The following is a 14,295-nucleotide window of genomic DNA, read 5'->3' as shown; positions in this document are numbered from 1 at the left end:
AGGAAGTCCAGATACGATGAGCAGTAGAAAAGGACTTTGTCATCTTTTATATTTCTGACTCACATTTTCAAGGCTTTGCTTTGAGAAAACTTTGAAAACGTTAGCCTGAAAAGGGAGCCTCAGCAAGTATCTGGGGGGTAGTGTGTTAGTGTATTATTTCTGTTTGGTGCACCGCATAGCTTTAGACATCTTAGGGTTCCTGTGGAAAACAGGGAGGGAAAGACTCCTGCAGAAGCTCATTCAGAGTAGGTGGCTAAGATGGGTGTCAAATGGAGGTATTGCCAACACTGGGGCTTACTGTGGAAAAGTCTTTGTTACACGAGGAAACCATGTGATACGTGATTCAGGGGAGTCAGCGCTGCTGTTCAGCAGACACACTAATTGAATTGCTATCCCTAATGACAAATGAATAATGAGTGACTAGTGCATCGGTGTAGGTTCATTAGAGGTAGTTTTGTGAACCTTCCTGATGCTGAAACAGAAAATTTAGGTCACGTCTTCTTAAACAGAGGCCACAATCTTTATTTAGGTATTTGCAGGGAGTGATCTTGTAGACTCCTATTCAGAGTAGCATTTGAACCATTTAGGTTTGGCAAAAGTAACTCATTTTTGCATACCTACTGTTTTCAACATCTGTGTTGTTATTCCTTGTGACTGGGTTTTACATGCATATCCTCTCACTCCTTGCATGTTTTCTTCCTTCAGTTCTACTCTCTTACTCTTTGACTGCAAGAGGGGAACAAATCTCAGTTGCTAGAGAGTGTGTGACTTAAACTCTGTGCTTACTGCATAAGGGACTGCAGGACTCTGCTTTCCAGTACGTCTGCACTCGTCTGTGCGTGTGCAGCATAAGCTACTGCTAATCCCAGTGTCAACAGGATAAAAAGTTTATTTTGCAATAAATCAGTGTAGTACACAGAATCTGCTGAGTCTGTGAGATACCACAGCCATAAATACTGACCAGCCGTGCTTTAGACTGGCATCAGCAGAGTCACGACGGTGTTATTTGCAGTACAGAATCCCAAATGCTGGCCCGTACTCTTCCCAAGGGTGGAGTACCTTTCCATAGAAAATATGAGGCTGTTTGGGAAGTCTTTACAATGTCAGAGTCGATTGGACTTACGATTTTTATGTGGCCTTCAGAAACCATATATTGCATTGAGATGTACATAGTATTTATAGTGTGTATATATATAACGTTACTACATGTGTTCAATGTAATTACACTCAGACCTCGTGATTAATGATCTCCAAGTTACCACGCACTTGTGCAGCTGGATTTCTGGTCCCACTTCTTCCACGCATCACTTCCATGCTCATTCTTGCAGCAGAGACCATACCGTGAGCAGTCCAGCTAATTACTCTCTGGCCTGTGCTCCAGGGGGGGAAGTAATGAGACAAAGACTTTTGTTACTTTTTTTTTTTTTTTTTTTTTTTTTTTTTTTTTAAGTTTATCTATATGGCAAAACCTTTTTTAGACAGAAGTGACTTTTGTCAAACTTTTTCCCTAGGTTTAACATAATGTCTTTTGGAACTGACTCTCTTTACTCTTTCTGTTGTACTGTTCTTTAGATAAACTTGCTGTAGTGCTTTACTTTGAAACTTTTTTTCTTTAAAACTTCTATTTCTCTCAATGCATTTTGTATCTTTTGCTGCTTACATTTCACCCCTCATAAATGATTCAGTTTAATTCATAATGTCAAACCTTTAACCCATTAAAATTTGGGTGGTTTCCTCTGGGAGGAAGGAAAACGTTCACATTACAGAAGTTCAACTGCACAAGTCGTCCTCCTTAACCCAGGCTTTTATGTGATTGTATTTCTGAGATCTGCAGAAGCAACCAATTTTCTTTTACCTCCCCGATAAACCAGAAGTGAATACATTTATAAAAAGCAAGGTCTGTAGCCCGTAAGACCTCACAAACACTTCTGCACGCTTCTGTACTTCTGGGGGCTGTTCCTACGAGGCGCTGGTGACTCAGAGACAAGGGGAGCATCGCGCATCTGAGCCTCTTCCTCCCAACTGCGTGGTCCTGGGGGGACAGTGCGAAGTAAACAGAAGAAAAACAAACCCTTTCCTCACTCTGCCTTTCCATGCTTCTTTTCACGTACCACCCGATGGTGTGACCTGTTGTGTTTGGCTGTGACGCTGTAATTCTGCAGGGTGATTTGTTGGGACCTTTCCGTCTCGCTTCTCTGTGACCCTGTGAGTGGCTTCAGCGCAGACATCGTCCCCTCTCCCCCTCGTGTCTCCCTGGGCAGGGCAAGGACAGTGCCTGCTCCCTCTGCTCCTCTCAGCCTGTTGATGGTCATGAGTCGCACCTGAACGTTGTAAGTGGTGCTGTCAGTCTGATTTGCCAGAAGCTGGTTGTGGTGCTGGGTCAGCAGGCTGGGAGCCCCTCAGGGTGCCCACCAGCCGCCCTCCACCCCATAGCTCTGTGGGCTGCCTGCTTCCACCAGGGGTGAGCTGGTGGGAAGGGGTTGGAGCAGAGGCAGCATGTGCTGGACGAGGTGTCAGCTGAAAGGATCCAGGGAATCATTGTAATCTGGCCTGGTCTGTCCCGTGTCTAAGGCAAGCTTTGCTTTTATTTCAGTAAGCATTGATTTGCCATAAAGCCCACGTGGCGGTGTGTCTGTTCTGTAGTCTCTGCCTGTGACTTTGTTAAACAGGTTTCCAGCAGGTATGCAGGTGTTTGCAAAAGCACCGCTTGCTTTCTGTCACTGCTCATTGAAATTTAACCGCTGCCCTGACGATCTGTCAGTCAGCTTACACCAGGAATGGAATTCAGACAGACTGACTCTGTCTGCTTTCGCACAGTGCTTGCTGCTGGCACCCTGACGATACTGCAGTCTGGATATGGAAAGCAAATACGGGAGACTTGTGAGCACTGGTGAAATGTATTTGCTTTTCTTTTCATTTTGATATTTACAGTCAGCTTTTTTTTTTTTTTTTTTGGTAAAGTATCTTATGCAGTTCTAGTTTCTCTGATTGGTTGTATAACTCTCCTCTGAAGACCTTTTAAGACTTCTCACTCTCAACATTGCAAAGCTTCTGATGAATCAAAATACTTCCCAAGGCATTACACAACGCAGTATAGCTCGCTATTCTTTTTTTCTTAATGTGTTGTGTGGAGAGAAGATTTGAGGTTTTACATATTTGGAAACTAAAAATACTAGAACATGGTTTGTTGCATCATAAGGTTGTTTTTTGTTTTTTTTTTTTTACAAATCTGCACAGGCAGGCCATGCCTGCTGCTAAGCACCACCATGTGGCATGGGAAAGATGCGAGTGAAGCTGCTGGGCCTCACGATGTGAGGCTGTGCTAGACCGGAGACAGGAGAGCAGAAGCGCTGCCTGCTCAGGGCATGACACCTCAAACAAGGCTGGTGGGCACTGCCGGCGTTACAAAGGCTGTGCCAGGTGCTTCTTGAAATCATCATGGCCTCAGAGCAGCACATCAGCTTTGTCAACCCCAAACCCACATTCACCTAGAAAGAAGTTAAATAAAATGCTGATCTTCAGCTTCTTAGTGGGGAATTAAAAGGAAGAAAAGTATTTTACAAGCTAGAGTTGCACTTAGAATAGAAACAAAAACGCCTTTTATAAATCATATAGATGGATATTTTGTAGTTCTGAGCTATGTGATATTTTGACACTGGATTCATTTGTTTAAACTGAATGGCAGTCATTTAATGTACCTTTCAGCTTTTTAAAATGCTGCTTATTTTCAATTATTCAGTAAAATACGCTCGGAGTACTTAACAGAAAATGTAGTTGGGGGTTATTTAAGAGAAGCAAGCAGACTGTTGACTTTAGTGGTTCTGTTATTATGTGCGGCCCTATGAAATCCATCAAACAGGAGAAAGGAAAAAATGATTTACCCATTTTGAACTCATAACGTAATTATGAATACTGACAGATTTGTGCTTGCTGATTTGTTTCAGTGTTATTAAATTGTTCTACACATTTAAAATCCACACTGATAAATGCCCGTATTTAAAATGCACATTTGAATGGTGTTGCCAGCAGAATCAGCTAGCTGCTGCTTGCCAGTACAAACACCTCTAATGCACAGCTTTGGGAGCCCTGCTTGAGTTATGGCCTCTAATGCTGGTGCTAATGTTACCTCTTTGTTTTGTATGGCGCTAAGTAAATTGTCAGCAATTGCTAAATGATCATAATTCATATAGAGTTACCCTTGGCTAGAAGTTATTAGACATGCAACCTTAATCCTGCTGGAGAATTGTCCCTGACCAACCGCTGCACCAGTGCAGAGGTCCAATGAGGCTAACTGCTCTCTGGTGCACCCTGCTTAATGCATGATTGAAAGGCCTGGCAGGCAAACGAGGGGGGAAAGCTGTACAGACCTGATTATTTCATTTTCAGGACGATGAACTCCTGGAGGGAAAAGAGCTTCAGATGTTAGGTTATTTCATTTTCCAGGTAATGTGGCTGTTATTGCATCACCACGAGCACTGCGTGTGGTTCCCAACCTCTCCTGAAGAATGGGAAAGAAAAGAGTAGCAACGTGTCAGGACAAAGCAGGTTTCTTAGAAAATTTGATGATGCTAATTATTCTTGGCTGTAATAGAGAGAAAACGTTGTCATAGTTAACACAGGAGTGTGTGAACTTGTGTAAGAGAGATTTGTCATGGCCTGAGCACTTCTGGAGGCTGAGAATTTGAGTGCTGCTGCAAACAGGTTTTCTGTCAAAATTCATGGGAACCTGGCTCATGCAAGGACAACAGGGTCAGATCTCCTAGCAAACAAATATAGTACCAGAATCATCAAAATGCTGTAGCTTTGAGTGCACTGTCCATACTGTCATAGACAAGTCAGTGACATTCACACCTCTGCAGGGAAACTGAGAACAGTGGCGAGGGCAGGGGGGAACTTCATTTGACTGCATTTGAAACCGCTTTGGGAGTGAGGACACAAAGTGAAGGGACCTGACAACCCCATGCTGAAATACACCAGTCAGCTCTGTGCACTATCGATCTTCCCCTTTCCTTCAGGAAAAGATTTGCTATTAAAAATATTAGTATGATAGAAATGGCAGAGAGATTGCCTTTGATTTGAAGACAGTGCGCATGAATTGCATAAGAGTAAAAATGTTTCAGCCCTAACAAGATCTGACACGGGAGCCTTCAATAGCCCCAATTCCAGCAGTGCTGGAAGTTGCTTCCCCGGCTGTTTTGCTGCTGAGTTGTTTTGACAGCACGGGGAACGGGGTCTAAGCGCTGCTGCATGGCACGGAGCCAAGCTGTGGAGCTATACGAGCCGCTTCGGTAGCTCAAGTAACGTAAAGGCAGAGCAGCCTGAAATGCAACTGTAAATTTATGATAAATTGCAGGTGTAAAGTTATGTCTTAACACATCTACAGTTCTTTGCAATTTGTAAAAGGAGGTGACTTCAGGTACTGTTGCACGTGGTAACTATTGCTGCTGGGAGACCGGGAATGCAGTTTTCCTGCCTCTCGTATACATTTATAATGCCTCTCAAGACAGCTTGCCTGTCTCCTGTGGGTGTTATAGGTACACATTTGAATGACATGGGTTGGGCACAGGCCGAAGTAATGCTGCACTATTGAAGGCCAGGGTAAGAACAAGGCTGATGCCGACTGCCAACTGCTTTGTGTTGGTGCAGGTCAGCTGGAAGAAGACCTTTTGCTGGTTCTGCTTTTTTTCCAGTTGAGGACTCAGGTTAAGCCGTGCTGGCAGACCTCTTCCACTGGGATTAACCGTGTGTCCATTAAGGGGCTCGCTGACACAGCCCTGCTAACGTGGCCACCGTGCGATCACTTCAAGGCCACTGCTCTCAGCTGCTCAGCACGGGCTGAGCCTGCCGTTAGGTGGTGTTGATGGGAGAGTGCTGAAAGCAAGATGCCTGTCTTTGGGTGTATCTCATGCTGCTTTCATTCAGGGTACAAAGCTGAACCACTTCTTGGAGGGCAGCATCATAACGGGAGCAGTCTAGGGCTGGTACCTCCGAGATCTTATGGCCTGGCATATGCCTGTGTTACCCAGGCGGGTCAGCCCACGTGGGTCTGTGTGGCAGCAGTGTGTGTGTTTTGCCAGTCTCACTCTCCCCAAATAGCAGTCCAGGAGAAGGAGCTATTAGCAGGGTGAGCCCGTGGCATTGCTTTCTCCTGGAAATTTTTCCTCTGTCCCTTGCCCTAAAACACAAGTGCCAACCCGTGGCAGTGCAGCTGAGGGTCATTGCTCCCTCTTGTGAAAGAATTTATTAATAGACTTGCTGTTAATTTTGCTTCAGGGCCTGGTGGCAGGAACAGGAACAAGCAAGAGTCAGATGTCAGGGCCATTAATTTTAATGGGGTTTTGATAAATCTGTAAGCAGATTCACAGTGTTTTGTTTACACAGGCATGGACACTCGTGTGACAGAGGCACAGCTTGCTTCTGAAGTTCAAAAGCAACATGCAAACACCTATGATTAGTATTTCTCTGGGACTTATCTCTGAAATATTGACATTTGATATAAGTGGACAAGCATGCAGAACAGCTCTCTGTAGATAACAGTAAAGGAGACAGAGAGGGGCTGAATAAGTGGTTGGAATGGCATATCAGCCCAAACCCTGTGATAAGTAACCCACACTTGTCAGGAAAATGTAGAGGACCTGCAGGTTTTAAACCCATTAAATTTACAAACCTTCTGTTCTTCTTGTTTTATCATCCTGGAGTGCCCATGCACAATTTAGTGCCACATGCTGCTTGCCACCCTACAGCAAGCAGCATCCTTGCTTCACACACGTATTATATTTTCCATTTTTTATTATGAGAAAAATGATTTGTGAATTCAAGCACTCAAAAGTTATGATGAATAAAAATAAATACTTCTTAAAACCTTTAGCTGCTGTGGTCAAAAAGGGGTAATAGTTCTGCTGCTAATGGATGTTAATAATTCACAAATGAATTTTAAAGAGAGCCTAATGTAAAGGGAAATTTCTGTAAGTAGGAGCTCGAAGCTGTTGTAGCTTTGATGATGCTCCTTGCTGACACTGAGTGGTGCAATTACCACATTTTCTGAGTCAGCTGCTGAGTGCTGGGTTTTTTACTCTGTTATTGGTATTTATTTATGTGCGTATCGTAGGCAAGTTCTGTAAAGTGTTTCCCCATTATTTGTAACACAATACCAGGGAGGGAGAGACCCAGATTTTTTATTTTTTTTTAATCCAGTACCGTAAAAACTAGAGCTTTGCATTAAATCTTTATTGTGAGCAGGATTCTGTGCTTCCAACCTAGATGAAATCACTGTGGAAGTCAGTGGGAGATCTGTGTGGGGAAAAATGGTAGCAAAGAGTGCTGAAGGCTTGGAGAAACTCAGTATAAAATCATTTTGCCTTTTACTATGGGTGTCATTTATTTATTTTCACAAACCCCAGTTAATTAGCCTTTTGTTCCTAGACTTACCGAGGACCCAGTGCTGTTGTGGAGAGGAAAAAAGAAAAAAAAAAAAAAAAAGTAAAAAAGAAACCATTTGATCCATTTATTGGTGTGATTGCCGTGTTCGGCAGAGTAGAAAGCAGCTCGAGTGGCTGCTCATACACGTGTGTAGGTATTCTTATAAATCTTTTTGACTGCTTGTGATTTTTTTTTCAGGCTTATTTTTCTGATAGAAATATTTTAAGATTGGTCTGAGTTCAGGAGCAAATTGTTTGGAAAATTTGGTGCTAAAATGGGTTCATCTGTTTTCAAAAACGAAGTGACAGGGAGGAGAACACATTTTCACCCCTGCATCAAAATGCTGTCTGAACCTTGAGTTTGTAGATGACTGATGAAAGAGGCTGGGCACGCAGCTTGTTTGCTCATGTAGCGTGTCATGGAGTGAGTAGATAATGTCTAGGAAAGATCTGAACATTTCACTATTTTTTTTCATATTCCTTTTTAAAAAATACTACTACTAAAACATTAAAATATGTCAAGAGCGCATCAGGGTTACACTAGCACTGACAAAACAAAGTCAGGAGATAACCATGAAATATTATGCCTGCTCCTGGAGGTGTATATATGAGACAAACTCTTCTGTAGCATGATCTGACACTGTTTTTTTAATTTATTGTAAGACCCCACTTTGTTCATTGCTAATATTTGTCAGTGTGCTGTGAGGCCGTGTAACAATCCTGAGGCCCGAAGCACCCTAGTCCTCATGCCACATCTGGGTGACGTGTGGCATCCTGTCCATGCCAGGTCACCGTGGGGCTCCTCTCCACAGAACTTACCAGCTCTGCCAACTCAGGATACTCAGCAAAAAATGCAGTTGCCCTGTTGGGCCTCAAAAGAAATGCAAAGATACACGTTTGCTAAAGCCTTAAAGTCCTCTGGCATTTTTTTTATTTCTTTAAACAGACATATACAACATTCATGTGTGTGTACTTTGTTAGGGACATGCCCAATCCGTTGGTCCTGGCCCCTCTGCCCAGAGACTCAGTCTCCTCTCCAGGCAGCAGATCTTTAGAAAGCACTGGAGGTGTTTGGCTGTTTCACACAGTGAGTAGAAGAGGGATGGCTCTATGTTTTCCGAGTAAACCCTGGATTTTCTGGCAGAGCTAGAACAACTTAGGTTGAGTACAGAAAGTGGTGGTGACTCACGTCATTAACTGCATCTTGCCAATGGCCTCACACCATGTGAACTTTTTTCTAATTTATCTTTCTTTGGCTGGCCAGTCGTTTGTCATGTTGACAGGCAGTGGCCTTGTGAGAACACTGGTTACTCTTATGGGATCACTGAGGCTGAACAGAAAATGGAGAAAATAGCAAGCAGTATAAAACTGCTACTCTGTCTCTAAACCAGGTAGGTGGAAAAAAATGGTCATTGTGAATCTGTTTGAGCATGAGGATATAACTATTCCGTTGGCATTAAGCAACCTCATCTACCTCAGCTTTAAAGAAAACCCTAAAGCAATGAGATAAATTTCATAATAGGTGAGGAGGAAATAGATGTTCCCAGGCTGTTGTCTATCCTTGAACTGAGCATACCGACTCAGAGAAAGCGTAGGTACATAGAGAGGAGCACAGAGAACATGTAAGCCATTCCTCTACCTAGATCCAGCAACACTATGAAAACATGCCCAACTATTTGTTTTCAGAAGATCTCAAATGCCCCATTGGGGTTTAGTGGAGATGTGTCAGGATCAAGGGTTACCCTTGGATGTCCTCTGAAAGCGCTTGTGAAATGTGGGATCTGAAAATCAGCCAGAGAAGATCTTTTGGGGAAGGTGAATTAAAAGGGGACTGTCAGTTGGGCCTAATCTATGGAAGAGATTAAGAATGAATTTTCTGGAAAATTTACAGATAAGGAGTCTGTGTCTTGATCTGATAGAGGAGGGTATTGTACAGGATTCATTCACATCTCCATGGCATCTTAAAAGGCTAGCTCTGAATTTTCTAGTTTGAGAAAGGGCATAAACAGAGTTTGTAGATGGGCAAAACCAGGTTGTGGTGATAGGAACAGCCACAAGCAGAAGCAAAGCCAATGTGAGGGTAACCCTAAAAATTGAAAGTATTGTGGGAGATGTCACCAAAGAGTTTTCATTATGATTGAATATTAATTAGTGACATGGCTATTAATGATGACAGTAATTAACAGAGGAAGGAAAGACTTGTCATTGTCCCGAGGGTGAGTAATCAGTCTTGGCAGGTGATAAATAATGGTTCAGCAAACTCAGCAGAAAGATAATCTGTCTGCCTCGGGACAACAGGAGAACAGCTATAAAATCTTCCAGGCTCTTGGCAACACTCAGGAATGACTTCATATTTTTAACAGAGAGGAATTAAAATCCGTGATCTCAAGTGTTGCCTATATGCTGCAGTGACTGATGGCAGTAGTTCTGGCTGAGCTGATGTTTTCAGTTTGCCACTTTAAACCTTTCTTTTTTTAAACCTTAACAAGCTGGGGAAGGAAGGCTGGTGAAATCTGCTTTCAGCACTGTGTTTTAGTTTGATGCAAATTCCTCAAAAGAAAAGTAGAGCTGGGGTCATGATCACACTGTGGAGAGTTAATTCTGCATTAAGTATTCCTGTATATTTGGAAAGGGATTGATCAGTACGCACTTCACCTCCCTTGCTCTTGAGCAAGACAATGAACTTCTCTAGGAGATTTTCAGATTTGAGCTGTCACATCACTTGAGAATAAAATGACTAAGAGAGTATTGCAAGCCTGTGATCTGAGGCCAAAATCAGAACAAATTGTGGATCTTCTTAGTCTGGGAGAACAAGAAAGATTCTGGTTTACCTTGAACCAAGACAACAATTGTGAGTTTTTGTTTGGTTCCTGGCAATACGGAAGTGCTTGAATTTGAGTCTTCTTGAAATATTCTTGTAGCCCCAAGTGTCTGTTATATCTTCAGGCTATTTTTGTGTTATAAAAGGCAAAAGGGAAAATCCTTCTTTGTTAATAACATTTTCTGTTTTATAAACATGTCAAACGCAACAGTTACTGACTGAATATTTTCCCCATATATTTTTCAGCTCCAACTGTTCACTGGACATGTTTTCATTTAGCAGGTAGTTTTGGCTCCCTCAGAACTCTTTTTCTAAGTAAATTTATTACTAAGTAAATTTTTTACTCAACTCTTCCTGAGTCTTTGCTGCTTAGCCAGTGTAACAGTATGTCTACATGATATTTCAGAGGCAGACACTGTGACCCAGCTGGGCTGGGCTCAGCTCTAGAAAGCACATCTGGGCCAGGGGTACTTCATCTCTGGCTGGCTCAAACCCTGCCTTACATGCTTTTATCTGCCAGCAAAACACCAAGAAAACGTCCCACGTATTGAACATGTAGAACGATGTCCGTGGACAAGTCAGGGCTCACTACAAATCTGGTTTATTGCACCAGACATTAAAGCACAACATTTTATGGGTGAGAGCCAATGCATTCTGTTATTCAATTGTGTAATGTTACTTTAGTGAAAGGATCGCTGATTTCTTGGCTATCTATTGTTTATGCAGGGTGTGAGAAAATGAGCTAAAGCAGTGGTCAGCTAGGACTCTTGAGGTCTGTGAGGCTGTAAATTAGTTCAAATGGGCTCTGTTGGGGTTCCACCATGTGAATGGTTGCAGGTCATCCTAGTTCCTTAGTGCCAGAAGAAGAAGAAGACATCACCAAGAGAGATTTACCACCAGCCCAGCCACGACACAGCGCTCCTAGGTGGCTCCCACCTGTGGAAAATGGCTCTAAGATCTGTCCAATGTTTGTATGTGCTCTGTGTTCTCATGACCATACAGATATTTCTTATCCATGCTCAGTGTGCTAAGCACTGGCTGTTCATATAGAGAGATCCTAAACCACTGTTTATAAGATCGTAACAAGTTTTGTTACTGCTTGATGACCCCTGAAAACCTAATTTAAAAATAGAAATAAAAAAAGGAACTTAAAGACCTTTTTCTCTGCTCCTGGCCACCATGCTGCTGGTGGGATCACTAACAAGTGCCAACTCAGCAGTGGCTTGGTTTCAGACACACTTAGTCCCGCTTTCTAGCACTTGTCTTTGACATGTGCTAGACTTTTCACTGTGTTTTTTTTTTGACTGATATCTCAGTTCTACACGTACAGATGATTGCCCCTGACATTAAAGGTGCAAGGTGACAGTAACTGCTCCTTTGTCCCCTTGCTGGGCAGTGCTTTCAGAAACAGTTCCCCGTATGCTGAGGTGACAGAAGCTGTTGGGGAAGAAGAGGTTACATGGAACCATTAGAGTAATATTTGACTTAAGGTGTAGCAAGTCTGCCATTGCACAGGGGAGTACTTGGGCTTAGTACCTATCAATAAATATATAATTAGAGTGTGGCACTGGAAGGACATTTTGAAATCTCAGTAGAGCTAAAAAGGAAAATGGAAAAAATTCATGTCAGTTCTTTTGTATCTCATCTCAATGTTATCTCTCTCTAGGGCTCTCAGAAACCTTTTGGTCTTGGTGTTCAGTGCTTTCTTTTCTTTTTATATTTCCTTTTTGTTTTGTTGTTACAGGTGCTGATATTGTACAGTGGCTTATGAAGAACCTCAGCATCGAGGATCCAGGTAAGGTGACTACAGCTGGGGACAAACAGACCCTTAATCTGTATTGTGTGTGTGCTGTAGGACAGTGGGTACTGTTTTGCTGCAGTGTATATACCAGAACAACAAGATGGATTTAAGCATTTGAAGAAAAGAAGGAGGAAAACAGATAAGAATCAACAACTTAATTAAGTCTAATACCTTGTTCTACAACACAGAGAAAGCGCTTTGTAGGAGTCCTAGCCTGTCTGTGAAACTGCTGCTAGCTAAGAAAGTCTGATTTATTCTAAGGCTGTTCCCAGACCTGGAAAGGAAGTTGGTAGATGTGTGTGGCTAACCAGGTAAACAGTGACAGGATTCCGTGGTGTGGAGAAAGGTAGCCACGACTAACAGGGCATGCTGGTCAAGGATGACATGGGCACTAGCACGGGATCAGATGGTGGCTGCTGATGTATTGTGTCAGATAGATACATGAATAATGAGCCATACACTGTGATCAGTGCATGGGTGCAGTCCAAATAGTTCACACTTCAGAGAAAACAAAATCACCTCAGCACAGCTGAGAACTATTGGAGAAAGAAAGAAATGATTTCTGCAGGTCCAGAAGTTTCTTTTTCTTTCCTGGAAAGACTAAAAATCAACAACTTATCTCGCAGTCTGTTTCTGCTGTCACCATGTAAAACCTGAAATAGAGGCAGCGTTGTCTCACACGGAGCAACCCTCTCCACACATCCCTTCTCGTGAATCCAGTCAAATCCCAAACCTGCACTTCAGCTGCCGACAATAGATTTATTATCTGCCTGGGCACACATGATCATCTGATGTGTATTTTGCAACTCTGAGAAAGTAGGTGCAGCTTTTGACAGTTGACATCAGTTGAAAATCTGTGCAGAGGTACCTCTGCGGTGGTGAGGGTTGCCTTGGCAGAGCTAACATATGCTAGCACCTCTTACCTCAGCACCGCTTCTTCTAACAAATGGCAGTGCTGCAGCGTTAGGATTTCTCTTTATGAACAAAGATGCTGAATAATGATCTGGTACTGCAGATGTTCCTCTAATTTGGCAGAAGCAAGTGGGGTTCACTGATGGAGCAGGCTTCTTGTCAGCTGTCACCTGTGGTGGATAATCTGTTTTGAAGTGAAATTCAGATTCTAGAGCTGAATTGGTGCGAGACATTTTGTATACACAAAAACAGCAGGTTAAATGTTTGAGTAATGTTTCATCTGTATTGTAAGGCTGCTTTCTGCTCTCCTGCTTTGCGTGACTCCACTGGAAGGTGTAAGGATGCAGCACGGGTACAACGTGGCTTGTGAGCATAAGGTCATATGCAAGTCATCACCAGGCCTGCTGCTGAAAGCAGAGGATTGTATGTTGTACATCATCCTGAGGTATCGCTGCTCTTTCCTCTTTTCCTTCTCGTTCACAGGGGAAGCAATACACTTGGGAAGTCTTATTGCTGCACAGGGTTACGTCTTTCCAATCTCAGACCACGTCCTTACCCTGAAAGATGATGGGACGTTCTATCGTTTTCAGGTTGGTGAGCCCTCAGCCTTCCTTGTGGCCCTTTCTGCTCTCTGCTGGCTACTGCAGAACTGAGTAGCCACCCTTCTGTCCAAAGTAGGCAAGGGCAAACTTTGGAGCGGGACATCTGAGCTCTAGTAGAGCGGAAAATTCATGTTTTTATCCTCTCCTGGTAACAGATTGAGGTGGGAGGGGGCAAACTTCAGGCTTCAGATCTTTTACAGAGGATGTGTGACCTTGTCAGTCACCTTCACTGAGACACCTTTATCCCGTAGTGTCTGTGCCCCCAGATTGGATGCCTCCAATTTTTAAAGCATCCTGTGCTGGAGTTCAATGCTCTTTCCAAAATCTGCTGCTGTCAAGTTCCTCAATAACCGAAAGCTTGTGCTGCCACAACTTATTTTAGACAGATTGGGTAACTTTAAAAGAAGCAGTAAGTTCAAACCTACTGTCTAATCTTGCTGGTTGAATTTGTTTTTCTGTTACATGATCTCTGTCAGCTCCCTTATCTTTCCTGTGACCTTTCTTCTATTCACTCTACCATTCCTCCTTTTCATTTGTTGTTGTTGTTGGTTTTGCTTATTTGTTTGTTGGTTTTTTTTAGCTTTTATTTGAAAATCGTGTTCTCATCTTTGCATCTGCTGCTCAGGCTCTCAGACCTACTGCTAATGTGGTTTTGTTATCATATAAGACCAACAGCACAGGGAAAAACAAACAAAAAAACCCACAGGAAATCGCAGACCTCCCCTTATCTCTGTGCACCTT

General features: G+C 42.9%; 1 protein-coding gene across 2 annotated transcripts in view; it reads left to right on the top strand.

The window, feature by feature from the left end:
- RGS6 (regulator of G protein signaling 6) overlaps positions 1 to 14,295 on the top strand; it is a 275,173-nt gene that overhangs the window by 193,336 nt on the left and 67,542 nt on the right. For both annotated transcript variants that reach the window (XM_072038829.1, XM_072038830.1), the window contains exons 8-9: positions 11,984 to 12,034; positions 13,436 to 13,542. In XM_072038829.1, the coding sequence (XP_071894930.1) occupies positions 11,984 to 12,034; positions 13,436 to 13,542 (158 nt within the window). The remainder of the gene's footprint in view (positions 1 to 11,983; positions 12,035 to 13,435; positions 13,543 to 14,295) is intronic.

Source organism: Anas platyrhynchos, chromosome 5 (genome assembly GCF_047663525.1).
Source record: "Anas platyrhynchos isolate ZD024472 breed Pekin duck chromosome 5, IASCAAS_PekinDuck_T2T, whole genome shotgun sequence".
In the NCBI taxonomy this organism is placed as follows: domain Eukaryota; kingdom Metazoa; phylum Chordata; class Aves; order Anseriformes; family Anatidae; genus Anas; species Anas platyrhynchos.
The sequence above is the reverse complement of the archived record's forward strand: the minus strand, read 5'-3'. Positions and strand labels throughout refer to the sequence as shown.